This window comes from Narcine bancroftii, chromosome 3, assembly GCF_036971445.1.
Source record: "Narcine bancroftii isolate sNarBan1 chromosome 3, sNarBan1.hap1, whole genome shotgun sequence".
NCBI classification, from domain to species: domain Eukaryota; kingdom Metazoa; phylum Chordata; class Chondrichthyes; order Torpediniformes; family Narcinidae; genus Narcine; species Narcine bancroftii.
Genome location: NC_091471.1, coordinates 224,665,557 through 224,693,363, shown reverse-complemented (window position 1 = coordinate 224,693,363; position 27,807 = coordinate 224,665,557). Strand labels below are relative to the sequence as shown.

Sequence of the window (27,807 nt, the reverse complement as noted above, 5' to 3'; positions counted from 1 at the left end):
AGGCAGGCATGGATGGGGCCCATGCAGGTACCCATAGCCACCCCTATAACTTGGAGAAAGTGAGATGAGTCAAAGGAAGGGTTATTGAGGGTGAGGACATTTAACCTCCATTTACATTCAGGTTAGGCTGCAGATGGTAGTCATGTGGACCTTCACATGCACAGTTAATTGTGGACGAAGCAATTGATTCTGATACATCATTCGGAAGCTAACCATAATGAGTCAATAAAAAAAGTGGTTAATATTCTGACTCAAAGAGAGCCTTTTAGTGTCAGAAGTAAATTGAAGCATTCGTCAGTGAATCCATAAAAAAACTATTTTGGCATTCTCGAATGCAATTTTTCCAACATCAACTTTTGAATTTAAAAGACAATTTAAGGTTAAATCATCTGGAAATAATTTATTTTACTTTGCAGCATCAACTGTTTTGATTTTTTTCAAAATGATTTCTAACATTGGAGAGGAAATGAGGCCACACATCTTCATCAGCAACAAGAAGGTGATAACCAACATGTTAATTGAAGTTTATGATTGAATTTACACTTCTTTTAAAACACAACCATAATTACAAAGTAAAATGGGAAATACTGTCATAGAATTTGCATAACTGTTATAGTTTATCAAATTTTCTAGTTAATCCATGCAAAACCGACAAATTATTTTTGTATCTTCTCATATACATATATTTTAACTCATTCAAAAGCAACTCAGCTATAGAAAATATCTGTGATTAACTTAAAAAAATAAATACACATATTTCAAACTATATTGCATTGAGTACCTTTAAAAGGGCATTGACACAACTATCTCAGTAAAACAATTTCCACAATATTTTAATTTATCAAAATAGCCTGAATACTGAATCAAAATGGGAGAGCAGCATATCACACTGTCAAGTGTAAAACATCCCTATCTAAACTAGAACACAAGGAAACTCTTCTTCTTCTTCTTTCTTCTTTGGCTTGGCTTCGTGGACGAAGATTTATGGAGGGGGTAAAAGTCCACGTCAGCTGCAGGCTCGTTTGTGGCTGACAAGTCCGATGCGGGACAGGCAGACATGGTTGCAGCGGCTGCAGGGGAAAAATGGTTGGTTGGGGTTGGGTGTTGGGTTTTTCCTCCTTTGCCTTTTGTCAGTGAGAGGTTCTACCCTGTTTTCTACAAAATGAAGTGAAATTCTACAACCATCATGAGAACCCTACTTCTTAGCAACTTCAGAGGCCCTCGTGTGTAGAACTGTGATAGCAGCCTCTTAGTTGATAACAGAGATTGGAAACCTTTTGACAATCAATTAACCATCAGTGGCAAAAGCCAGTCGGCCTAACACCACTCCCCCCACAACCCGCATTCCACCCTGTGACTGATGAAGTTGCTAAATTTAATCCTGTTATCCTTTTGCCTGATAAAAGCCCACATATTAACATGGCAGACACTATCAAATTTACAACCACCCCGACAGACATCTGCCCACTTTTATCAGGGAGTTAATGCAAAAAGGACTAATCTGTTAAAGAGCAATAGGGGCTTTTCATAAATGTGAGCTAAGATTGTCATTTCTCTTTCAGAGAACAGCAGCTGAATACAAGTGTAAACCGTCCACTCACCACTCAGCCCAGCATTTGCTGCGGGTGGGCAATCTCCTGATCTCCCAGCTTTCTGCTTTAATGAATGGCAATGAGGATAATGAAAGAGGAGGGGGGAAGAGTTCAACACTGAAAATGGTACAATCAGCCTTTCTTTTAAATCTACATCACACAAATACTTTGCATGCATTTTTACTGTTCAGTCTGTCTCGCTCAGATCTGCTTTATTGACCAAAAATGAGTATGTTATTGATTGAGGATCTTGGCCTAATTCACATCAAGCAGCATCAAGAAACGCATGCAGGGAGCACAACTCTGTTATAGTGCCAGTGATTTGGGTTCAAATCCAGCGCTGTCTGTAAGAAGTCTCTGTGACCTGAGTGGGTTTCCTTCAGGGGCTCTGGTTTCCTTCCACCCTCCAAAATATATGAGGTTGGAAGGTTAATTGGACGTAATTAAGAGGCTGTTTTTCAATGGCTGGATCGGTTTCAATAATGTTATATATAAATAATTAAATAGATAGATAGATAGATAGATAAATAGACAGACATGAAAATTACATGTATCTCAACAAAACAAATGTAATACTGGCTAATTACAATTACAAATGTTTTTGCAAGATTATATTAATTTTCATGCTCAAATATGTTACAGTCTAAATCTTACATTAATAATTTGGTCCAAGGATCTGTCCTGGAGCCTCCATATCGATGTAATCTCAAAGAAGGCTCTACAAATATACCGTGGAGAGGTATAGAGACGCCAACTCTCAGGACAAGAATAAACTCCAGACGGTTGTTAACGCAGCCTCCAACATCACAGGCACCAGACTCCTCTCCATCGAGAACACCTACATGAGGCGGTGTCTTAAAAAAGCAGCCTTTATCCTCAAAGACCCCCACTACCCAGGCCATGCCCTCTTCACTCTGTTATCATTGGGGGAAAAAGGTACTGGAGCCTAAAGACGAGCTCTCAGCAGACAGCTTCTTCCCCACTCCCATCAGATTCCTGAATGATCAATGAACCAGAGACACTGCATTACTTTTTGTGCAGCACTATATTTTTTAATAGGAATGCTGCAAGATGCCTATAATATGAATGTTTGCACTGACAGATTATGCTTTATATTATGTATAGATATATTTTTTGGAAGATAGATTGTGGAGTTTCAGTTAGGTCACAAACAGATACAGGCACTTCAAAACAGATCTCATTTCAAAATGCAAGAGTTATGCATAAGGTGGTGCCTTCAAGTCTGCAAAGATAATAGACTCCTGCACTGAAAAGATTTTCATAATGAGGTGCAAATGGAAGGGCCCATCTCAGGAAACTGATGAGATCTCTCATGAATTGATTTTGGGAGTCAGCACGCTGTTTTGGTGGAGTGTGCTGTTTTAGGAGGGTCATGTGGTTTCGCAAGCAGAGAGAGTCAAACATGTGTTTCTCTAAGTGTGACAGAGAGAGAAAGAGAGAGAGAGAGAGAGAGAGAGAGAGAGAGAGAGAGTGCTGATTTTCTGCCGTGGCTTTTGGAAGCTTGTTTGAAACCCCATTTTGAAGATGGGTTGTGAGTTCTGACTTCAGCCTGTTCAAAGCCCTTGTGGTCCATACAAGAGGTTATGGCTGGCTGCATAATGTTTCGCCTGAGATAAGGGAAACAGAAAATGAACTCTGTGGTGACCTGAAAGAAAGTGGTTATTGGTGAGAGGGGAGAGGGGAAGAGATTGAAGAGGGCTCCAAGGGGAAGTCCATATCTGGAATGAGCTGCCAGCAGAAGCTGTAGAATCAAGTAAAGTTATGTTGTTCAAAAGGCATTTGGACAGATATATGCAGGCAAATGGGACTAGTTCTGAGTGCCAAAAAATATCAGCTCAAATGAGTTGGCCTGCTCTGTGATTTAAAAACATCTAAATTCTTCCAATAATCTCAAAGAGGAGTCAACCTTGCAGATACGTTAACAAAGGATTTGACAAAGATTTGTAAGGTGACTTTGGAAATAGATTGTGCTTGTACAGATAGTCTGTCTTAGCTAAATGGGTTATGGTTGTGTTGGCAACTAAACTTTCTTGCATATTGCACAATTCTGGCCAGCTTATTTTATTAAGTGTATGAATGCATTAAAAATTATGCATAACTATTTAAGAGTCTGATACGAGAACTGTCATGTGTAGGTATAAGGCTATGGGGTAACTTATTAATTAACTTGAAGATTATTATATATTTCAAATGTCTAGAAAATGGACTGTTTGTATTTCGATGTGTGTAGTGTATTGTACCAGCACCAAATCAATAATCACAAAGCAAACTGCAAAGCTGAGGCATAGTTGCCTTTAGAAATTGTTATCATGCACTACTTGTTTTTTAGGAATGTTAAAACCCAATTTATGCCAGTAGCGGGATTCACTGCAGAAAACTCAGGTGGATGGAAGAGTGATTGTAGATGAGGTATAATGGTGTACGTATCTCCCAGGGGAAAGCCCCCTGACAGATAAAGTAGCCCAATCAAACTCCATGGCAGTGGGTACTTTTAAGCTCCTGCATTGAACAGCAGCAACAGGTCCACTGATGGATGAGGGTCTCAATCTTTACAGGTTACCAGTGTTTCCAGCCCAAAGGACCCCAAAACCCAACAGCAACAGAAATTCACGAAGACAAATGGTTACTTACACAAAAGTTGCATTTAATTTTATTTAAACATGAAAACAGGATCAAATTACTATGAACTTACTTAACCTAATTCCCCCCCTCTAATTCTAAGCGCACATGTATGTAATGTGTAAGTTTAGAAAAGTTATTTAATTCACAGTCCAATCTCACTTCTCATTCCTCCAAGTTCACTGGTTGCAGGCATTCTTATATTCACATTCTTATATTCACAGAATTTATCTTTTATGAATTTCACCAGGCTTTGGTGCTTGAAAGATAAATGGTTACCCCTCAAGAAGGCTCTTGTTGGTTTTCAGAGAGAGATTTGTTGTTGCTGGTCACCCACAACTGATCCCTTTCAATCAGCCACTTTAGTGTCTTGCTGATGAAACTTGCTGCCTCATGGTTCTCCAGATGATAACCTCTTTCTTTCAGGTCACCACAAAGTTCCTTTTAGTTTCTTTTAATTCCCTTTAGTTTCTCTTATTTCAAGTGAAACATTAGGTAGCCAGTACTCTCCTCTTGTATGGACCACAAGGCTGAACTAAGAGCTCACAGCCCATCTTCGAAATGGGGTTTTTCCACAAGTTTGCCAGCTTGTCCTGTTCCAGACCCAGCTGATGCTGCTGAACTGAATTTGCTCTCTCTCTCTCACTCTCTCTCACGCACACACACACACAGAGTAACAGCCTGTTTTTCTCTCTCTGCTTGCAAAACCACATGACCTTCTTGGAACAGCAAACTGCACTCAGACAACATGTCACTCCAAACCTAATTCTCTGAGTTCTTTCATGTGCTGCTTTCCAAAACAAAAATCCATTAGTGAAGTCTCTACAGACACTCCTCAAAGCTTTTGCAAAGGCACTTGGAGCCAGACCTGTCTGGCTTGAGCACAGCTCCAGCATTTTAAATGAGATCTGTTTTGAAGTGTTTGTATGTGACCTACACTAAAAATCCTGCCACAATTTATCTCCTTTAAAACATATCTATATATAATATAAAATCTTTCTTTGGCTTGGCTTCGCGGACGAAGATTTATGGAGGGGGTAAAAAGTCAACGTCAGCTGCAGGCTCGTTTGTGGCTGACAAGTCCGATGCGGGACAGGCAGACACGATTGCAGCGGTTGCAAGGGAAAATTGGTTGGTTGGGGTTGGGTGTTGGGTTTTTCCTCCTTTGCCTTTTGTCAGTGAGGTGGGCTCTGCGGTCTTCTTCAAAGGAGGTTGCTGCCCGCCAAACTGTGAGGCGCCAAGATGCACGGTTTGAGGCGATATCAGCCCACTGGCGGTGGTCAATGTGGCAGGCACCAAGAGATTTCTTTAGGCAGTCCTTGTACCTTTTCTTTGGTGCACCTCTGTCACGGTGGCCAGTGGAGAGCTCGCCATATAACACGATCTTGGGAAGGCGATGGTCCTCCATTCTGGAGACGTGACCCATCCAGCGCAGCTGGATCTTCAGCAGCGTGGACTCGATGCTGTCGACCTCTGCCATCTCGAGTACTTCGACGTTAGGGGTGTAAGCGCTCCAATGGATGCTGAGGATGGAGCGGAGACAACGCTGGTGGAAGCGTTCTAGGAGCCGTAGGTGGTGCCGGTAGAGGACCCATGATTCGGAGCCGAACAGGAGTGTGGGTATGACAACGGCTCTGTATACGCTTATCTTTGTGAGGTTTTTCAGTTGGTTGTTTTTCCAGACTCTTTTGTGTAGTCTTCCAAAGGCGCTATTTGCCTTGGCGAGTCTGTTGTCTATCTCATTGTCGATCCTTGCATCTGATGAAATGGTGCAGCCGAGATAGGTAAACTGGTTGACCGTTTTGAGTTTTGTGTGCCCGATGGAGATGTGGGGGGGCTGGTAGTCATGGTGGGGAGCTGGCTGATGGAGGACCTCAGTTTTCTTCAGGCTGACTTCCAGGCCAAACATTTTGGCAGTTTCCGCAAAGCAGGACGTCAAGCGCTGAAGAGCTGGCTCTGAATGGGCAACTAAAGCGGCATCATCTGCAAAGAGTAGTTCACAGACAAGTTTCTCTTGTGTCTTGGTGTGAGCTTGCAGGCGCCTCAGATTGAAGAGACTGCCATCCGTGCGGTACCGGATGTAAACAGCGTCTTCATTGTTGGGGTCTTTCATGGCTTGGTTCAGCATCATGCTGAAGAAGATTGAAAAGAGGGTTGGTGCGAGAACACAGCCTTGCTTCACGCCATTGTTAATGGAGGAGGGTTCGAGAAATCAGACTGCTCAAACTACAGGGGAATCACGTTGCTCTCCATTGCAGGCAAAATCTTCGCTAGGATTCTACTAAATAGAATAATACCTAGTGTCGCCGAGAATATTCTCCCAGAATCACAGTGCGGCTTTCGCGCAAACAGAGGAACCACTGACATGGTCTTTGCCCTCAGACAGCTCCAAGAAAAGTGCAGAGAACAAAACAAAGGACTCTACATCACCTTTGTTGACCTCACCAAAGCCTTCGACACCGTGAGCAGGAAAGGGCTTTGGCAAATACTAGAGCGCATCGGATGTCCCCCAAAGTTCCTCAACATGATTATCCAACTGCACGACAACCAACAAGGTCGGGTCAGATACAGCAATGATAATATAAAATACAACATAATCTATTACACCAGCAATTATTTATAAGGGGGATGATTTCTTAACTATGAAGTTTCAATATTAACACATTAATTTACATGTAGTTCTCTACTTTCAGTACAATGTGCACGTCATTTCTTATTGTAACTTGTTCACAAAGACTAAATGTTACAGCCTTTTAATTCATTCTGCATTAGTAAGTCATTCAAAACAGACATAAATAACATAACATATAACATAACATAACATAACAATTACAGCACGGAAACAGGCCATTAGGCCCTTCTAGTCCGCACCGAACCAAACACCCCTTTCTAATCCCACCTCCCTGCACAATGCCCATAACCCTCCATCTTCCTCTCATCCATATACCTGTCCAACCTTTTCTTAAATAATACAATTGACTCCGCCGCCACTATTTCTCCCGGAAGATCATTCCACACAGCTACCACTCTCTGAGAAAGAAGTTCCCCCTCATGTTACCTCTAAACCTCTGCCCCTTAATTCTTAACTCATGTCCTCTTGTTTTAATCTTTCCTCCTCTTAACGGAAATAGTCTATCCACATCCACTCTGTCTATCCCTTTCATAATCTTAAATACTTCTATCAAATCCCCTCTCAACCTTCTACGCTCCAAAGAATAAAGACCCAATCTGTCCAATCTCTCCCCATACTCCAGATGCTTAAACCCAGGCAACATTCTGGTAAACCTTCTCTGCACTCTCTCCACTCTGTTTATATCCTTCCTATAATTAGGCGACCAGAACTGCACACAGAACTCCAAATTAGGCCGCACCAACGTCTTATACAATCTCAACATCACCTCCCAACTCCTATATTCCATGCAATGATTGATAAAGGCCAGCATACTAAAAGCCTTCTTCACCACCCTATTCACGTGAGTTTCTACCTTCAGGGAACGATGTACCGTCACTCCTAAATCTTTCTGCTCTTCTGTACTCCTCAATGCTCTCCCATTTACCACATATGTCCTATTCTGATTCTTCTTACCAAAATGAAGCACCTCACACTTATCAGCATTAAATTCCATCTGCCATTTTTCAGCCCACTTTTCTAAGCAGCCCAAATCCCTCTGCAATCCTAGAAAACCTTCTTCATTATCCACTATTCCACCTATCTTAGTATCGTCTGCATATTTACTAATCCAATTCACCACCCCATCATCTAGATCATTAATGTATATAACGAACAACCATGGGCCCAATACAGATCCTTGAGGCACACCACTGGTCACCGGCCTCCAACCTGACAGACAATTATCCACTACCACTCTCTGGCCTCTCCCTTTCAGCCAATGTTCAATCCATTTGACTATCTCAAAATTTATACCTAAAGACTGCACCTTCCTAACTAACCTTCCATGTGGTACCTTATCGAAGGCCTTACTGAAGTCCATATAGACAACATCCACTGCGCTACCCTCATCCACATTCCTAGTCACCTCTTCAAAAAATTCAATCAGATTGGTCAAACATGACCTTCCTCCCACAAATCCATGTTGAGTGCTCCTGATCAAACCCTGTCTATCCAGATGTTTATAAGTACTATCTCTAAGAATTTTCTCCATTAATTTACCTACCACAGATGTCAAACTTACAGGCCGATAGTTGCCAGGCTTCCTCCTTGAACCCTTTTTAAATAACGGAACCACATGCGCAATGCGCCAATCCTCCGGCACTATCCCCATATCTAATGACATTCGAAAAATTACCGCCAGAGCCTCTGCTATTTCCTCCTTCACTTCTCTCAATGTCCTGGGGAAGATCCCGTCTGGTCCCGGAGACTTATCCACCTTTATATTCTTCAAAAGCCTTAAAACTACACCTTTTGTAATCTCTATATTCCCCATATTTACCCAATTTGCTTTTTTTATCCCACATCTCCCAATATCCTTCTCCTTAGTGAATACCGAAGAAAAGAAACTGTTCAATATCTCCCCCATTTCTCTAGGTTCCACACACAGTTTTCCACTCTGATTCTCCAAGGGACCAATTTTGTCTTTAGCTTTCCTCTTACCATTAACATATTTGTAGAACTCTTTTGGATTAGTTTTCACCCTGCTTGCCATAGTTTTCTCGTACCTTCTTTTAGCTTTCCTAATTCCTCTCTTAAGATTCCTCTTACATTCAATGTATCTTTCAAACATCTCCTTAACTACATGCTTCTTATATCTAATGTACGCCTCCCTTTTTCTTCGAACCAAGTTTCCAATATTCCTTGAAAACCACGGCTCTCTCAAACCTTTTGCCCCTCCTTTTAACCTAACAGGAACATAAAGCTTTTGCACTCTCAAAATCTGATCTTTAAAAGACTTCCATCTCTCTACTACATCCTGCCCATAAAACAAATTGTCCCAATGTACACCCTGCAAGTCCTTTCGCATCTCCTCAAATCTAGCTTTTCCCCAATCAAAAACCTCAATCCTTGGCCCTGATTTCTCTCTTTCCATAATGACATTGAAGCTGATGGCATTATGATCACTGGACCCGAAGTGCTCGCCAACACTAACCTCCGTCACTTGACCCATCCCATTTGCCAACAGTAGATCTAACACTGCTCCTTCTCTGGTCGGCACCTCTACATATTGTTGTAAAAAACTATCTTGCACACATTTCACAAACTCTAACCCATCCATTCCTTTCACAGAATGTGTTTCCCAATCTATATGTGGAAAATTAAAATCTCCCATAATTACAACCCTGTGCTTATCACAAATATCTACTATCTCCCTACAGATTTGCTCCTCTAGGTCTCGGTCCCCTCCGGGTGGTCTATAATACACCCCTACAAGTGTAACCTCTCCTTTCCTACTCCTCAGTTCCACCCAAATAGCCTCCGTGGATGTGCCCTCTAATCTATCCTTCCTAGGCACCGCTGTAATATTTTCCCTGACAAGCAATGCAACCCCACCTCCTCTTGCCCCTCCGACTCTATCACACCTAAAACAACGAAACCCAGGGATATTCAGTTGCCAATCACATCCCTCCTGCAACCATGTCTCACTAATCGCTACCACATCATACTTCCAAGTATCAATCCACACCTTCAGCTCATCCACCTTTTTTACAATACTCCTGGCATTAAAATATATGAATTTCAGGGATTTCCCATTTTTTAATCGCTGTTTTCCCTCATCTTTAAGAACAACATTATTTACTTTTCCTGACAATTGCCCTTCATCTTCTTCCAGAGCATTTCCCTTCTCTATCACCTGCCCATCCATATTCAAATACTTACTACAAACTTTCATTGTTTTCATTCTAACCTTCTCCTTACTGCTCTGTACTATTTTGTTCCCTCCCCCCAACCATTCTAGTTTAAAGGATCCTGAGTAGCCCTAGCAAATCTCTGCCAGGATTCTGGTCCCCCCTATTCTTGTTGGTGATGCATCGTTAAAAAAATTGGTGTTTCTAGGACGAGGAGCATTCCATTTGTGGAGAAGAGCAAAGCCAGCAAAAGTGGTTGCCACAATCTTCAGAACATCATTACCCAGAACGTGGTCAGTGTGAAGACAAATTATTCTTTATGGAATCAGATGTGCAAGGAATGAGAGGAGACTTGATGTACAATAAATCTCTACATGAGGAGAATGATGACTTTCTATGCAAGTTATTTTACAACATCCTAAGTTTACCTCTGAGTCAGTTAAGAATTATCATGCCCTAGACTCGCAAGTTCGACATGGCCGAGCCATACTGGCAGAGTGCTATGCAGTAGCTAGCCCCCGACAGACCTTAGTCCTCTATACCTTCCCACTCACTCTGCTATTCCAGAAAATGTGGGATTTTCCTGTATCATGGGTGAAATACTTACTTCCAACCTGCACTATTTTATTATGAAGTCGTAAAAACTGCTGTGTAAACAAAGGTCTTTTATTTTTTTTAGTGGGATGGCCAAAATATCTCAATTCTGCTGTAATTGCAAGTTCTAGGGATGAGGACAAATAACATTAATAACGTCCATGTAAAAATGACAATTTATTGCTTAGAAGTTCGCCTCCTCCAATAGGAATGAATCTCAAAGGCAAAGTACAAAGTGCTACTGATCAGGCATGAATTTCCAGGCAGAAATATATAACAGATATATCAGAGCAGAGTGCATATTTCATGCTCAAAGTCACTTGGAGAACTGGGATTTGTTTCAATTGTATCTCTTGACCCCATAAAGGCAAACCTAAGGGGCACAAACTATTATTCAAGCCACAGAGTAATTTTCATCATAACTCGTCGATGCTTGCCATTCTAAATCAAAAGATACAAAGGGCCAAATGTTAAAAATGTATTACATTATAATGTATGTACATTCAGTTGGAATGCATTATATAAACTGAAATACAAGAGTCAGATCGTATCTCCCAGCAGCATTTACATTTTCAAACAAAAAGATTCTTTGGCTTCCTATGTGAATCAAATATGTTATGGCTTGAGTGAAAAATAATTTCAAAATGTAATTCTCTCAAAACAAACCTTTTTGATTATAATGAAATGATGAAAAATCAAAAGTGCAGTTATCCCACATGGTTTGGGAAAGTTTTTACAATTTTCAGCAAGGATAACAAATCAATATAATTACAGATTATCTGTTCTGGTCGCAAAGTCTACTGAGGTTAAAAGTCTTATTCAATGGCATGGACGCTTTTACTCAGTACCCATTCCTTAGAACTCCTTGCATAGGTCTGATTCCAGTGCCAGCGATTGGGACTGGGTTTGAATCTCGCGCTGTCCGTAAGGAGTTTGTACATGTCTCCCAGTGTTTGTGTGGGATTTTCCCGGGGGCTCCGGATTCCTCCCACCATTCAGAACATCCCCGGGGGTTGTAGGCTAATTGGGTGTAAATTAGGTTGCATGGACTCATGGGCCGAAATGGCCTGTTACCGTGCTGTATGTCTACATTTTAAATAAAACTAACATCTGCTGTTTGTATCTCAAACGCATATTTGACACTAACTCCTACCTTTAACCCCATGTCTGACCCCATCATGTCCTAAAAGTCTGAGCCCAACCCCAAAATCCAATGTCTAACCTTAACCCATACCTCTGAACCCCATGTCTGACCCCTCCTGCCCCTAAAGGCCAAGGCTGACCCCAACCATTGCCCCTAAATCTCATGTCTGCTGCAACCTCAACCCTTAAATAAAACCCATCTGACTGCAAACTCCTGCCTCTAAGCCCCACACCTCATCTCGACTCCTGCCTGTAAGCCCTATGTCTAACCCCAACCCTGAACCCCATGCCTGACTGTAACCCCTGCCCCCTAAACCCCATGTCTGACTCTGACTCCCTCCCCTAAAATCTATGGCTAACCCCCAGTCTATGTCTAAACCCCATGTCTGACCCCAACCCACGCTTCCAAAGCCATTTCTGACTTGGCTCCTGTCACTGAATCCATAAGCAACCCTGATCTTGATTCTAGCAGCCCAATTCCACATATGACCCCAATTCCTGTTCTGAAACTCACAATGAATCTTGATCCCTACCTCAAAACCTCTGTTTCAGGACTTGATTTCTTTTAAGGCTCAAATCACATTCAGTTCCAGCTTTATTAAATGTTATGCACATTGTTTCACTGACAAAGGTACATATTCGAATAGTTTTCTCTTTGTTTACATTTACATTCCATTATTTCACTTTCTGTGAGATTTGTATTATCCTTCTCTACAGTTAACACCTTTTGACCTCTTCAATCGCAGGGTAGAAGGCAATATTTAACTGATCAGTGTTCGGCTGCATTACTATTTGGTGTTGGTAAGCAAGTGATAATGGTTGACATCCCAAGAGTGCTGCGCTGAGGCAGTGCAGACCAATCTCAACTAGCTGCGCTGAGATGGATCCATTGTGGAATCATTGGTTAATCTTGCAACTCATAGCAAGAGCAGCAAATGTAAGAAGGGTACTTTGTAGTCCCCTCTGAATGCTGGAGTTAAAAGGCTTTTGTGAACTTCATAAAACGTCATTTTTGGTGATTGATGCTGTGTCCTATATTTCTGTTGGAAATGAACATAATGTTATTGTGTTATGAGACTGATAGAAGTGAAACTGCAACTTAGGTAGCGAATCTACAGCACATAAAATATCATAGAAGGGCAACAATTAGTGTTTTACTGTGTTAAAAGTAAAACCTTCAGATTTTGGGGTAGTTAACTATATAACCATATAACTGTTTACAGCATGGAAACAGGCCATGTCAGCCCTTCAAGTCCGTACCGGTTCACTTGATCAACTCCACTAGCTCCTCCGCAAACTCCTGAGGAAGTAGAGGCTTCCTTCAGGATGCCATTGGTGTGCTGGTTCCAGGAAAGATCTTCCGAGATAATGACTCCCAAGAACCTACATTTCCTCATCCTCTCCACCTCTCTGTTCAGAAATCTGGTGGTGGAAGCCTGCAGACACCATGGTTAAAACAAAAACAATGCTGGAGAAACTCAGCAGGCCAAACTGCGCATTTGACCAAGTGATGATGGTTGATGTGTCAATCACTCTATACCACACATATCAAACTCTGGCCCGCCGGCCAAATTTGGCCCGCGATATAATTATATTTGGCCTCCAAGATCATATTAAATATATATTAGAGTTGGCCCGTTGGCCGCCGCGCCAGTATAGCGCATGCACACTGAAGGTGAAAATGAAGACGCCGGAGGGGTGGAGGGATCTCAGAGTCCCGAATCCCGTGGATAGGAGCGCCGCACTCAGCCCGCCCGGCTCCTGGACACACAGACGCGGCTGGAGTTGGGGACCATCCTCGCTGGGTCTGCGCTTCAGCGGCAACGCCGGACCGAACATCTCGTTGGCGATGCCTTCCCCCTCGCTCCGTGCGCGGTGGACCCTGCCTATCGCTCCTTTTGTTGGAGACGAGCCCGGCGCCGTGAGATCGCAGTTTAATCCCTCTCCATCCATGGGAGGAGGGTGGGAGCAACGTGCTCTTCTCAGCCAATTCCTCCACCGCCCCGGACGCCGGCGTTTCTACGGGGGGTTTGGGTGCCTTCGTCAGGCGACCGACCTATTGGTCGAAGACAAGGGGAGAGCGTACAAACTCCACACAGACAGCATCTGAACTCGGGTGAACGTGGAGCTGCGACCCCACATTCCACATCAGGACTGTGTGTAAGATTGGGAGCAGTGAGACGGAAGCTTATTTTGTTCCTGTGATTTAAGCCTTTCTTGGGGTGGGGGGGGGGGGTCCTTCTCTGACCACTTGCCTAACAATTAACCTAATCAGATGTGGAGTTACCACAATACAACAGTTCTCAACCTTTTTCTTTCCACTCGCGTCCCTGTGCCATAGGTGCTCTGTGATTAGTAAGGGATTGCTTAAGGTGGTCTGTGGGTGGAAAGAAAAAGTTTGAAGACCACTGCTTTAATCATCCTTCATTGACTCGTCATGTGCACGGTTTCAGAACGCTAAAGGAAATGGGCCAATGACAATGAAAGAGTTTATCCAAAACTATTATTAAACATTTATTTTAATAAGAAAAAAATTAACATTACATATGTTGAAAGAAGAGAAAACATGCAGATGTTGTTGAAAATTTTCAATAAATATTTAGTTCGGCCCTCGACTTAGTCCAAGTTTTTAATTTTGGCCCTCCGTGAATTTGAGTTTGACACCCCTGCTCTATACCATGATTAGATTTTCTGTTTCTTGGATGACAGGGTCTCTTCAGGCTCCTTGGTGTGGATTGCAGAGGGTCATGTGACCTCTCTACCTGGTACACCTGGCTGGTATGTGGATTGTGGAGGGTCATGTGACCACTCCAGTGAGCCTGATTTCGGAAGTGAATTCACCTGCCAATCTTGGGTTAGGACTGCCAACCTGTGAGGTTGATGTGTGATTGTCCCTTGCAGCTGATGTGTGATTGGTCCTCTGGGTGTAAATAAATTGAAAGACCTGCCCACAGGTGAAACTGATGTGTGATTGGCCTGAGTAGGTCACATGAATGGGCCATGAATTGAAAAGCCACATGCAGAGCCTATCTATCCTCTTTTCTGCTGCCTCAATACCATCACTGTTGTACAGGCTAACTGCAATGGGCCTGCCCTAGATCCTGAGCTCTGGTCAATGCTGGAAACAAGGTTCATTTCCCATTCTTGTTATTTCTACTGTTCATTAGTGTGCTGTGCCTGTGGGTGGATGGATATTGTGTGTTTAACACTTGCATTTCCAATTGGGTGTTGAGAATATAGTGATTCAGATTTATTGTGGGTGAGGCAGAATTACCACTTAATGGTAATGCAAAAAAAAACTTATACATGATGTACACATCTAAACAAATAGAGAACTGTAAACATAATGCATGTAAACCAATTTTTGTGTGATACAGAAAGAATAAAAGAAAATCAATAAAGTGGATAAGAGTCCTTAAATGAGTCCCTGATTGAGTTTGTTATTGAGGAGTCTGATGGTGGAGGGGTAGCAGCTTTTCCTCAACCTGGTGGTGTAAGTCTTGTACCTATACCTCTTTCCTGTACACTGTGTTACAGAGTTCTGTGTTGCGATTTGGCCTATGTGTTGTGTGGTTTTGTGTTGGAAGGTGACAGTTTGCCTTTGAGAGCCAAGGTGAAGGTGGACTGCTGAAAGAGTGGGAGACGGACTGGGCATATGCAGAAGATAATCTAGAAATTTCTGGACTTGGAAGACAAATCACCACTGGGTGTGGCTGTGAAGTGAAAGGAGGCCCAAGTAGAGTCATTGTCTGGGAGGCAGTTTGGAATGTTGGGCATTTTAAAAAGGTGGAATATCCTGAAGGCAGCTGGAAGGATCTGGACCAAGCCATTGTTCCTCTCTCTGCAAGCAATACATGAAGACCTCTCTCTCTCTCTCTCTAAAAGATCTTTTGGCTTCAGTTTACCAAACAAATTGAATTTTGTTTATGATCTTTACTTCGATTGTAATCAAAGTTTTGTGAGTCTTGTGTGTTTTGTGTCTAAGTTTTTTTCTGTGGGCTGGTTGGGAATATAACTTAGACTTTGATTACATATGTTATATTTAGGCTGGGGAATTTATTAGTTTTACACTGTTATAAAAATTTGTATATTAACCAGTGGGCATTGTTAGAAAAGGGGGATTTTGAATTAAAGTTTGAAGGTGATTTTTTGTTAATAAAGTAATTGTTCATCTTTACCTCTGTGTGATATGCCACCTTCATGGTTGCTGGTTTGATCTTGTAACATAATTTGGGGAATTCATCCAGGATCAAACCAATTTGGAAGCATTAGGGGTGATTGACTTGTGCTTAGTTATCAATCGTCTGAGTTTGACTCAACCTCCAGCTTGAAATTAAAAATAAACGGTGAGTGTATAAATCACCAGCAGAAAAACCAGCAACTATGAACATTGACCAGTTCATAGAGAACCCTTCAGTGGTTAATTTAAAAATGGCGAAAAAGTCAGAACTGATGGTTATAGTTGGCAAGTTAAAACTTCTTACAGTAAGAACTGGGATGAAAAAGAAGGAAATTGCCCGAAAGATTGTTAAGTACTATGTCGGAAAGGGGGTATTTGAAGAAGCTGCATTAGAACAGTTTCCCAAGGAGAAAACTTCAGAGGAAGTAAAGTTGGCTTTGAGAAAACTAGAGTTAGAGGAAAAAATAGAGGCAAAAAGGAAAGCTGAACAGGAAGCCGCAAGGGAGGGGAGAGAGAAACAACGGAAACATGAGCTAGAACTAGCTAAATTGAGGCAGACCCTAACCCAAGGAGAAGAAGCCCAAAATCCATGTGCTGGTCAGGAGGAGAGGTTTCTGGTCAGTAGAGAAGTGAGGTTAGTTCCTCCATTTGAGGAAGCTGAAATAGACCAGTATTTTCAGCATTTTGAGAAAATAGCTGTAAATTTAAAATGGCCACCAGACACTGGTCCCTCCTGCTGCAAAGTGTTCTTAAAGGGAAAGCCCAAGAGGTGTATTCGTGTCTCACTGCACAACAAGCAGCTGATTACAAATTTGTAAAGCAAGCTATACTCTGATCTTATGAACAAGTCCCAGAGGCTTATAGACAAAAGTTCAGGAGTTTGAAAAAAGCAGCAACCCAATCTTACCTATTTTGCTTCTAGGAAGATTGTGTGTTTTGATCGGTGGTGTGCCGCAATGAAAGAAGAAAATAACTTTGATTTTTTTGAGTGTAATCATTCTGATTGAGGAGATTAAAAATTGTGTTCCTGACTATATTCAAGAGAAAAATATAAAAACTTGGCAAGAATTGGCTAAATTTGCAGAGGAATATGCTTTAACCCACAAGCCTAAGTGGACTCCAGGGAAAACTTTTCAAAGGAATACTGCTGATAATCCAAGTAGAGTAGAAAGAAAATCTAGAAGTGAGGTTAAAGGGAGAGAGGAAGAGAAATGGGTGAAGGAAAAAAATTTTGAGTGTTATTTGCCACTATTGTAAGAAGCCAAATTGTCCTGTACTGAAAAGGAAGAAAGAGAAAGGAGTGGTACCAATCGCCTATGTTCAGAGTGAGAAAGTTAGGGGTATTTTTAAACCATTCATGACTGAAGATTTCATTTTGGTTAAAGAAGGATCCAATCAAGTGCCAGTTAAAATCTTGCGGGATACTGGAGCAGCCCAATCGCTTGTATTAAGCAATGTTTTGGATTTTGGTGAGGAGACCGATACTGGAGATGTGAATTTAATTAAAGGCATTGGTGGTGAAGCAAAGCCTATACCTTTGGATAGAACAGTGATGACATCAGACTTGGGAATGGCCCGGTTATGATAGGGATAAGATCAAGTCTGCTGTGGATGGAGTTTCTCTTTTGTTAGGAAATGATTTAGCAGAGGGTAAAGTCATACTTGCAGTGAAACTCAAGTAAGCCATTGGTTTGAGTCCAAAAAGGATTTGGAAATCTACCCTGTGTGCCATTACTAGAGCCATGTCTAGAAAAAAGGTAGAGGTAGAGAACGTCTGTGATGATCCTGTAGTGGAGGAAAGCATTGAGGATAAACCTAAGGATCCAGCTTTGCTGTTGTCAAGAGAAGAATTAATAGCTAGACAAAAGCATGATCCTGATCTTGCTGGGATAAGAGATAAGATTCTGTCTAACCAGGAAATTGAAACTGTGCCAGTAGGTTACTTTGTTCAAGATGGAATATTGATGAGAAAGTGGAGACCACAAGTTATACCTGCCAGTGAAAACTGAGCAGTAATAAGGCAAGTTGTAATTCCCAAAACTTGCAGGAATGAAATATTAAAGTTGGCTCATAGTACACTTTTAGGAGGTCATCTTGGAGTGAAGAAGATGGTAGAAAAGATAAGAAAACAGTTTTATTTGCTGAAATTAAGAAAGGATGTTGTGAACTTTTGTAGAACCTGTCACACTTGTCAACTGGTGGGCAAGCCTAATCAAGGAGCACCAGTGGCACCTTTAGAACCCATCCCTGCTTTCGGGGGGGCCCTTCTCGAAAGTGATAGTGGATTATGTTGATTACCTTGTGCCACTCCTCAAGATAACAAACAGCTCCAGCAAATAATCGGGAGACAAATGGCATGTTGGCTTTTGCTACAGGTGATTTTTAGATCAGGAATAAAAGCTTTGAACTGAAATTATAAAGGACCCTGGTGTGACTTCACCTGGAACACTGGGCATAGATATAGTTTTCCCAGCCTTGTAACATAGGATTAAAATAAAGATTCACCATCTCAATTCCTCCACTGGGGAAAATATTTTACAACAAATTAAACAGAATAGGCTTAGACTCTGTAGTGCGAATAAAAGCTCTCACGACTGGAGGGAGAACAAATGCTTTTATTAGCATATAACTGAGTGTAGGGTCTCACAATAGTCTTCAGAAGGGTTCTGGGTTGACGCGGGAAACCAGGGTTACATGTGAGTGGAAGGGGGTGGAGTTGGGAGGTGGGGCCAGCCACCAGCACAACACACTACCAGTGAATCCCAGTTCATTGAACTCTCCTGCATAAAATCAGTGTTGAAAAATGAGATTTAATCTCATTGAAGCATGCTAAATTCTTGTGGTGAATGATGAGATAAATGTAGAGAAGATATTTTCCTTCAGAATAAAGGGTCATGAGCTCAAAATAAGGGGTCAGCTATTAAGGATTAAGATGAGAGAAAGAAAAAATCCTTAACACAAGGGTCAATATTCTTTGTAATTCAAAATGCAAGAGAATGGGGAACCTCAATTGCAGAATCTATTCAAGACAGAGACTGAGATTGTTGGCCATTAAGTTACAATGGGATTTGTTCAAGAAAGTGGAGCTAGGGTAAAAAATCAGCCATAAAGTTACAGATTGAAGAAGAGGGCATTAAAGGCTGACGTGCCTTGTCTTGTTCCTATTTTTTAATGTCTTTATGTTCAAAGTCATCCTGAATCTATGTGGAGTTTTTAAAAAAACAAACTGCTGGAGGTACTTGGGACTCATCAATGGTTGTGTCCCAAAACTTCGGCGGCCCCTTTTCCTCCACAGATGCTGCCTGGCCTTCAGTGTTCCTCCAGCAGTTTTTTTTTTGTTCCCAGGTTTCCGTGTTAGTGTGGGGAAAATGATGTCCCAGAAAAGACTGTGTTGAGCTGTGAGGCAGTAGATTTGAAAAGCCTCAGGGCACAACCCAACATATTTTCCCATTGAAGGCTGGGAACCTTTGTGAAATGTTTTAATTATATATGTTAAAAGCACCCATCTTGAAACAGCAATTCCATATTCACATCCTGGGACAGAATAACAGGGGAAAGGTCTACAAATTGGATCAATAATGAAATCTGGAAGCACTTAATATTACACAAAACTTTTGTGTTTGTTTTGGCACTTGCATCCACTGCATGGAAACTATCAGAGAAACTGGATGGAATCCAATACCAACAGATGGTGCAGAAGTCCATCTGTGGTAATTGTTAAATGTCTTGTATAAAATGAGCTCAAGAGGACCTAATATAGATTCAACATACATTAAGGGAATGCCCTCGCTGCTGGTAATATCGAGCATGAGGAAAGTTCAGTTGAAAAGAGATATAAAAGCAACATAGCATGGTTTCCAGTTTTAATCATTAAATTTTTATGTTCATCTTATTTTCTCCACGTGATACGAGATGAATACTGGGTTTATAACCAGGATTCAGGACAGCAATCAAGGCTTGAGACCATGCTATGCTGTTACATGAATGCTGTGCTGAGAAGATAGACACAAAATGAAACCAGCGTGGTTGGAAATTCCATCTTTGGATGACATTTTTTAAACAAGCCACTCTCAACATGGGTTAACCATTCTGGGTGAAGGCATCTTAGGAATTTTACATTTGTTGGTTGTGACTTTTATACTTGATTATCTCATGCTTCTCTGTAATTTGATGTTTTCAGTCGAATTCTAATCTGGAAGCCATCCAGAGAAGTCCAAGTAAGGAGAACCAAGAAAGAGTAGAAACCCAAACTGGGAGATGGATTCACAGCTGTGCTCAACAGAGATGGCAAGTACTTTTATAAATTTTATATGCTCCATCAGTTAATTTCTATCACGTACTCATAATGGCATTGGTTACAATGGAATTCCTACAATAATGCATTAACTTCCTGTGCTATATGGACTTGGCATGAATAATATTAGAAATTGAGGTGAGCATTAAAAATAGTACATCTACATGCTAAGCAATTCCTCCCAGAAAAGTGATCTTATTGCTAATTGGTTTTACCAGCTTCACCAACCTCATGCCATGTACCGAAGAACTCAATTGGCAGGTTAAGTGAGCAAAACCGTGAAAGAGTAATTCATCTCGCAAACTCTAACAAAAAATTGTACTACATGATGCCAGGCTTCCCAGTCAATATCATGGTAAAAAGTTCCCATCCCTCTTTCCGTCTCTGACTTTGATTCAGGTTTCATGTAAGGGAGAAAACTCTGAATCCCAGTGAAAACCAATTAATGTTTGGAATTCAGATATGAAGCACAAAGGGCAGAAATTGACCTGAACTTGAGTGAGGCTTGCAGAATGGTAACTGCCTTGCAGCTTTGGGTTCTCCTCATTGAGTGCATTGATCTGTGGGTTTAGGCTCAATAAACCAGTTTATGTAGAATGGTTGATATTATTGCAGTGCTGGTACATTTCCCCTATGACCCCCAGTTTACACAGATTACTTTGCGCTCCTCTGCTTTAAATACTTGTCCAATTCCTTTTGAACTTGTGTTCTGGTTCTTGTCTTGATAGCCACATGTTGTGAAGAAACCTATCGTCTATTAGCTTTGTCTTCCATTGCCATTGCATGTTAGTATTCCATGACATTCTGCTCCTTGCCAATCGTTAGTACCACAAGTGAAGATTCATTTACCATTCATTCACTATTGTTCCCACAAACTGCAAGTCTTAAAAATGTAAGAGTGCTGGATGGCAGAAAGTTGTATATATTTTTGAATTAAATTATTTCTTGAAGATAGAAGAAAAATGAAATACAATTAGTTTTTCCTTTTTGTTAGTCATATTAAAAAAAAATAATATTTAGAGCTACAGCAAGGCAACATGCCCTTCTGACCCATGAGTCCATCGCAGCCAAACAGTCCATCGCAGCCAAATATACCAATCGACCTACAAACCCTGCACACTTTTGGAGGGTGGAGGAAACTGAAGCACCCAGAGAAATCCCATGCGGTCATGGGGAGAATGTACAAACTCCTTACATTCAACACTGGATTCAAACCCGGGTAGCATTGTGCTTAACCCTACACTAACTGCGCTGCCCGTAAGTCACAATGTATTATCACAGCATTGTCACAAAAAACATCTCCCACTGAGGGAGTTTTTATCATCAATTGCCTGGATTTTGCAATGACTAAAATGTCAACTGTGAAACTTCAGGAGTACACTTGTGTGCAAATAACTATGAAATCCAGAACCAAGGTTCACCAGAGAAAATACAATTTTTTCTACCTTCTCCGGCAAAATCAGATGAATTAGTGAACTGACAATATCTACTAATTACTTTTGCTGCAAATAAAACTCCAAAGACCATACACTTGGTTGCATTAATTTCTCTAGAGGTTTAATGGTGTAAAGCCAAAATTCCCACTTAGAATTCTTTCCCTGAAACAAAAGAACAGACACAGTTCATGAACAATTGTGTGTTTAACTCATGTTCTGGGTGAGAATTGTCCAGGAGGATTAATTTCTTAATCAGGCTGATATCACTGTTGCAGCAGTGTAGAAGTGGTGCAACTGAACGGATGATGAACACTTTCTTCATTGGGAATGTGATGCTGTATCTAGACTATTGACAGAGATGGATCTGAATGAACCAAGGTTGTGGCCAGTTTTGGGAGACTGGTGTAGCATGTGGCAGAGGAAATTAAACGGCTGAAAAGTAAGGGACCCAGATCTTTGGAATCCCAGTCCAGAAGCAGATGGCTTAATGATGGTTGCTCCTGGGGAAATGTATGGACTCCTTCAATGTTCTGAAAAGAATGTTAAACTGAGAATGACCATCCTATTTGGCCTTAGTGCAGGTTCTACAAAGTGACGTGAACCCAGAGCATCAGGTTACATTTTAGGATTGATATTAAATTATCAAAGTGTGGTTGCTATAATTTTTCATCACTGATTACAATGTCTATGGAAGAAGAAAATGCCATGCAGAAAATTTATGAGAGCTGTGTAGATGATTTCTTCAAGGTCATCAATATTGAGTACCATTTTGCTGTTGACCTAAAGACTGGATTGATAGTTATCAGTACTGGTCTCTGAGATGAACGTCTTTAGTGGGAGAAACAAGACAATGGGCCATTCAGGTGAATGGTTACATAATTACTGGGTGTAATTCATGAAATTCTCTACCTCCAGTACAATGGGAGAACCTCCACCAAATGGACGGTAGTGATGGCAAAAGGAAATTATTTCCCTGCCTATGTCAAGCCAGCAATGAAGATTTTCTTTGCAGAAACTTTTGGATTCCTGGTCCATAGGAGGCTTGGTGCATTCAAGGATAAACATGTGTAAACATTAGGAAGGTAAGACATGAGGGTCCAATGGAGATTTTATTATATTATGCCTTGGTGTAAAGGAAGTAAGAAAATATATGACAAAAATATATGGGGTTTGTTGGTTAATTTGGTGCAATTGGGTGGCATGTGTTTTCAGGCCCTAAGGGCCTATTAACATGCTGTATTTCTCAAATTTAAATGAAAGAAAAATAAATTTAATTTAATCTTCAGAGCTCCAGGTCTTCCCAAGTGTATTATTAACAGCCCCAGTTTATTGTTTAATTCTAATGGCCAGGAGTCAGAACTTGCAGTTTAGGATACTTTCATTACTTGCCTTGTTTTAAGCAGGAAAATAGTTTGCTTGTTAGGTTTATTTACAGTAATTTATAAATGTACCAGAAAATATTGAGTGCATCTCTCCATGGTGGACAGGGAGCAGAAATCTTATCTAGAAAATCTTTAAATGTTTCCATGTATGGGGGTAGGTTCTTGTTGGATTTGTTTATGGTATTTCCCACTGTGGAAATTTGGGGAAGGTTGACACTCAACAGCAGCATCATTTTTTTACTGCAGGATAGAGATAATGTTGATGAATTTATTATTATACATTATTGTATAATGTATATCTGCACCAAAGATCTACTTGCCGCAGCTGAACACACACCCACCCACACCCATAACTTATGACCAAGTCCTCCCTTGGAATGGCCACCTAAATTATCACGGACCTGCATACAGCAATAGAAGAGGGAATCGGGAGAACACAAACCAGTCCTCATTCGAGGGATCAGCAATGGAAAGGGATAAGAGCTTAAAATTTCTGGGTGTTAACTTCTCTGAAGATCAATCCAGTTAGCTTCCATGATGATGCAATTATGAAGAAGGCTCGCCAGTGGCTATACTCCATGAAGAGATGGAGGAAATTTGGTATGTCACCAAAGACTCTTGCAAATTTCTCCAAGTGTGCTTTTCTATAAAAGCATTCTGACTGGTTGCATCATCGCCTGGTATGGAGATGGTAATGCGAAGGAAAGGAAATTACTACAGAGGGTTGTGAACTTGGCTAGTACCATCATGAGCATCAGTCTTCACTCCATTATGGACATTTTACAAGAGCCAGTGTTTCAAGAAAGCAGCCTCTACCGTCAAGGGCCCTTGCCACCCAGGCCATTCCCTCTTCTCATTGCTATCACCAGGAAGGAGGTGCAGGAGCCTGAAGATGAACACCCAACAATACAAAAACAGCTTCTTCCCCTCTGCCATCAGATTTCTGAATGAAATTTGAACAACAGGCATTATATCAATTTCTCTGCTTTTGCACTGATTTATTTTTAAAATTATAATTTATTCCAATTTTGCACCTGTAATGCTGCCACAAAACAAACAAATTTCATGACATGTCAAAGACTATAAAATTAGATTCAAACTATACATGCACATGGATAAAAATAATTATTGATCGTATGTTCTCAATGTCTTCTCCTGTAATAGTTTGCAATGGGATGACCTGAGTTTGGAAAATTGCGTAAAATTTCCAAAATGGACACTTGATTGCATTTGCATAATTTAAATTTATTGTAAATTTAGACGTACAGCACGGAAATAGGCCCTTTCAGCCAAGAACCATGCCACCCAATTAACCTACCACCCCAGCACGTTTTGAAGGGTTGGAGGACAGCGGAGCTCCTGGAGAAAACCACGCAGACATGGGAAGAATGTACAAATTCCTGACAGACCGCGCGCAGATTCAAACTCTGGTCGGTGGTGCTGTACCAACTTTGCACTGCCCGCTACACTAACCATGCTACCCCATCTTATTGTCACTCAGAAAGTAAGATACAGTGGAGTACAGGATTTGTGGTTCCTCAGGCACATGTTGAAAAGGCAGTTGAGGACATGCAACAATCTGAGGGAAAAGGGAAGAGTAATAACTCAGGATTGGAGCAAACCTGTCAATGTAGTTTTGAAAGAAAAGAATTTGGTCCTCACTTAATTCTTTGGCTTGGCTTCGCGGACGAAGATTTATGGAAGGTTATGTCCACGACTGCTGCAGGCTCGTTGGTGACTGACAAGTCTGATGCGGGACAGGCAGGCACGGTTGCAGCGGTTGCAGGGGAAAATTGGTGGGTTGGGGTTAGGTGTTGGGTTTTTCCTCCTTTGTCTTTTGTCAGAGAGGTGGGCTCTGCGGTCTTCTTCAAAGGAGGTTGCTGCCCTCCGAACTGTGAGGTGCCAAGATGCACGGTTGGAGGCAATATCAGCCCACTGGCAGTGGTCAATGTGGCAGGCACCAAGAGATTTCTTTAGGCAGTCCTTGTACCTCTTCTTTGGTGCACCTCTGTCTTGGTGGCCAGTGGAGAGCTCGCCATAGAACACGATCTTGGGAAGACGATGGTCCTCCATTCTGGAGACGTGACCCACCCAGAGCAGTTGGATCTTCAACAGCATGGATTTGATGCTTGCGGACTCTGCCAGCTCGAGTCCTTCGATGGTGGTGATGAAGTCATTCCAATGAATGTTGAGGATGGAGCGGAGACAGCGCTGATGGAAGTGTTCTAGGAGCCGTAGGTGATGCCGGTAGAGGACCCATGATTCGGAGCCGAACAGGAGCGTGGGTATGACAATGGCTCTGTATACGCTAATCTTTGTGTGTTTCTTCAGGTGGTTGTTTTTCCAGACTCTGTGTAGTCTTCCAAAGGCGCTATTTGCCTTGGCGAGTCTGTCTATCTCGTTGTCGATCCTTGCATCAGATGAAATGGTGCAGCCGAGGTAGGTAAACTGGTTGACCGTTTTGAGTTCAGTGTGCCCGATGGAGATGTGGGGGGGCTGGTGGTCATGGTGGGGAGCTGGCTGATGGAGGACCTTAGTTTTCTTCAGGCTGACTTCTTCAGCATGATGCTGAAACAAGCCATTAAAGACCTCAACAATGAAGACGATGTTTACATCCGGTACCGCACGGATGGCAGTCTCTTCGATCTGAGGCTCACACCAAGACACAAGAGCAACTTGTCCGTGAACTACTCTTTGCAGACGATGCCGCTTTAGTTGCCCATTCAGAGCCAGCTCTCCAGCGCGTGACATCCTGTTTTGCGGAAACTGCCAAAATGTTTGGCCTGGAAGTCAGCCTCACTTAATAACAGCATCTTATAAAGATTGATATCAAACTGCTGTCAGGTATAAATAAAAAAAGTATGGGATATAATAGAAGGTTCAGTGATTTAACTCTATTTCTCCCATAGAGCAATGATTCTCCCATTCACCCAACAATTTAAACTTGGTTCCTCTTCTCCAAAGTTGAAACATCTATGTCTCAGGTGTTAATAAACTGTAACCAGCTTAAAGAAAAGGTCTCGTGGAAGAAAATTCCATCACATCACACTACAACAATGAGTTAATATTTGAGAGCTGAGGCCCTTGTGAGGGAGCAACTAGTTAACCAAAATGATGTGATCTGCACCAATATGTTTTGACAGCTCCTTTATGATATTCATGAGGAGTCAAAACTGTTTTAAATGTTTCCACCAGCTTGTCTCTTCCAAATTATGGAATACATCTGGAATTTTCAAAGAGCTTGCCAATTAGGCTGAATAGCTTATAAGGAATTCTTGTTCAAGAGAATTAGTTCCAGCATTGTTCAATGTACAAGTTGAAAACTATTAAGTGCAGGCAGTGAGATCATCTTTTCAAGATCTATGCCTATTCCTATTCATTTATTTCATCTTGTTTATAAATAGAAGATATGACATTTAAAATGTCATTTTTTAAGTAAAACTTCGATGAAACATAGTACGAGTGGTTTAAATCATATTTTCATGCAATCCTGAAGAAAATCATTCAGCCCATTAAGTTTATACTAGTTCTCCAAAGTATTTAGCAATTCTGCTGCCCACCTACTTCCTGTCATCTACTTTTGTCTCATGATCCTTGATGCAACCATAACCCTGTGCACCCAAGTCTATCTCAGAATTTATTAAAAATTTAATTTTTAAATTTGACATATAGCAACAGGCCATTTCGGTCCGTGCTGCCTAAGAAACCAGAGCCCTCGGGAGAAAGCTCACACAGACACAGGGAGAACGTACATATTCCTTACAGACGGAATGGGATTCGAACTTCTCCCACTCGTCGGCCGTCCATCCATCGGTCACTTGCCTGTCTGCTCCCTCTCCCCAAGCCGTCCATCCATCGGCCGCTCCCTCTCGTCGGTCGCTCTCTCGTCCACCCACTCCCTCCCTCCCCCCTACCAGCTGTCTGTCAGTCGGTTGCCCACCCCCCCCCCACTGCCACCCCCCACCATGCCTCGGGCCACTTCGGCACAATCCAGGATGAATGGCCGACTTCATTTCCCATAATCCCTCTGGCAGCTAGAACCACTCAGGGAACTAGAGCTGTGTGAGGGATTATGGTTAATGAGGATGGCCATTCATCCCGCATTGTGCTGCCGTTGTGACGTGCTGAAGTGGCCTGCTGTTGTCTATCAGTAAGTATCTTTTAACTTTAATCACTTATGTGATGCAGTATGCAAGCGCTGACATCACGAGGCTTCCCTGCTTCGCATTTGGCTTTTCACATTGCAGGGAGAGGGTGCTCCAGGGAAATGTCCCTGGTTTAAAATTCCCGGGCCGACCTTCACACTGGTTCACAGGAGGGTTCCCGGGGAATCTCCATTTTACACTGCTGTGTGAAAAGGCCTATGGACAGCGCAGGATTCGATGGCTGGTGCTGTAACGGCTTTGTGTTAATTGCTATGCCAACCATGCTGCCCCCTAATTTTAAATGTAGATGAACAGCACGCTAACAGACCTGACCGGCCCACAAGCCCAAATACCCCAATTAACCTATCACCCCATTTTGAAGGGTGGGAGGAAACCACACAACCATGGGGAGAACTTACCACAGGCACTGACCAAATTGAACTCGAGTCGCCAGCACTGTAACAGTGTTGTGCAAACCGCAATGCTAACCGTGGCATCCTTTTGAAAAGACCAAAGGCTAAAAGAGATTAACACGTTTCTTCTGGAAATTTAGCTTTTTGCCACTGAAGAGGTTTTCCTTGTAAACATCCAAATTTTCT

General features: G+C 41.9%; 1 protein-coding gene across 1 annotated transcript in view; it reads right to left on the bottom strand.

Moving 5' to 3' along the window:
• Positions 1-767: 767 nt before the first annotated feature.
• Positions 768-27,807, bottom strand: part of antxr2a (ANTXR cell adhesion molecule 2a) — a 184,389-nt gene continuing 157,349 nt past the window's right edge. Inside the window, exon 17 of the mRNA XM_069926743.1 lies at positions 768-1,070. Within this exon, the coding sequence (XP_069782844.1) occupies positions 885-1,070 (186 nt within the window). The 3' untranslated portion in view covers positions 768-884. The remainder of the gene's footprint in view (positions 1,071-27,807) is intronic.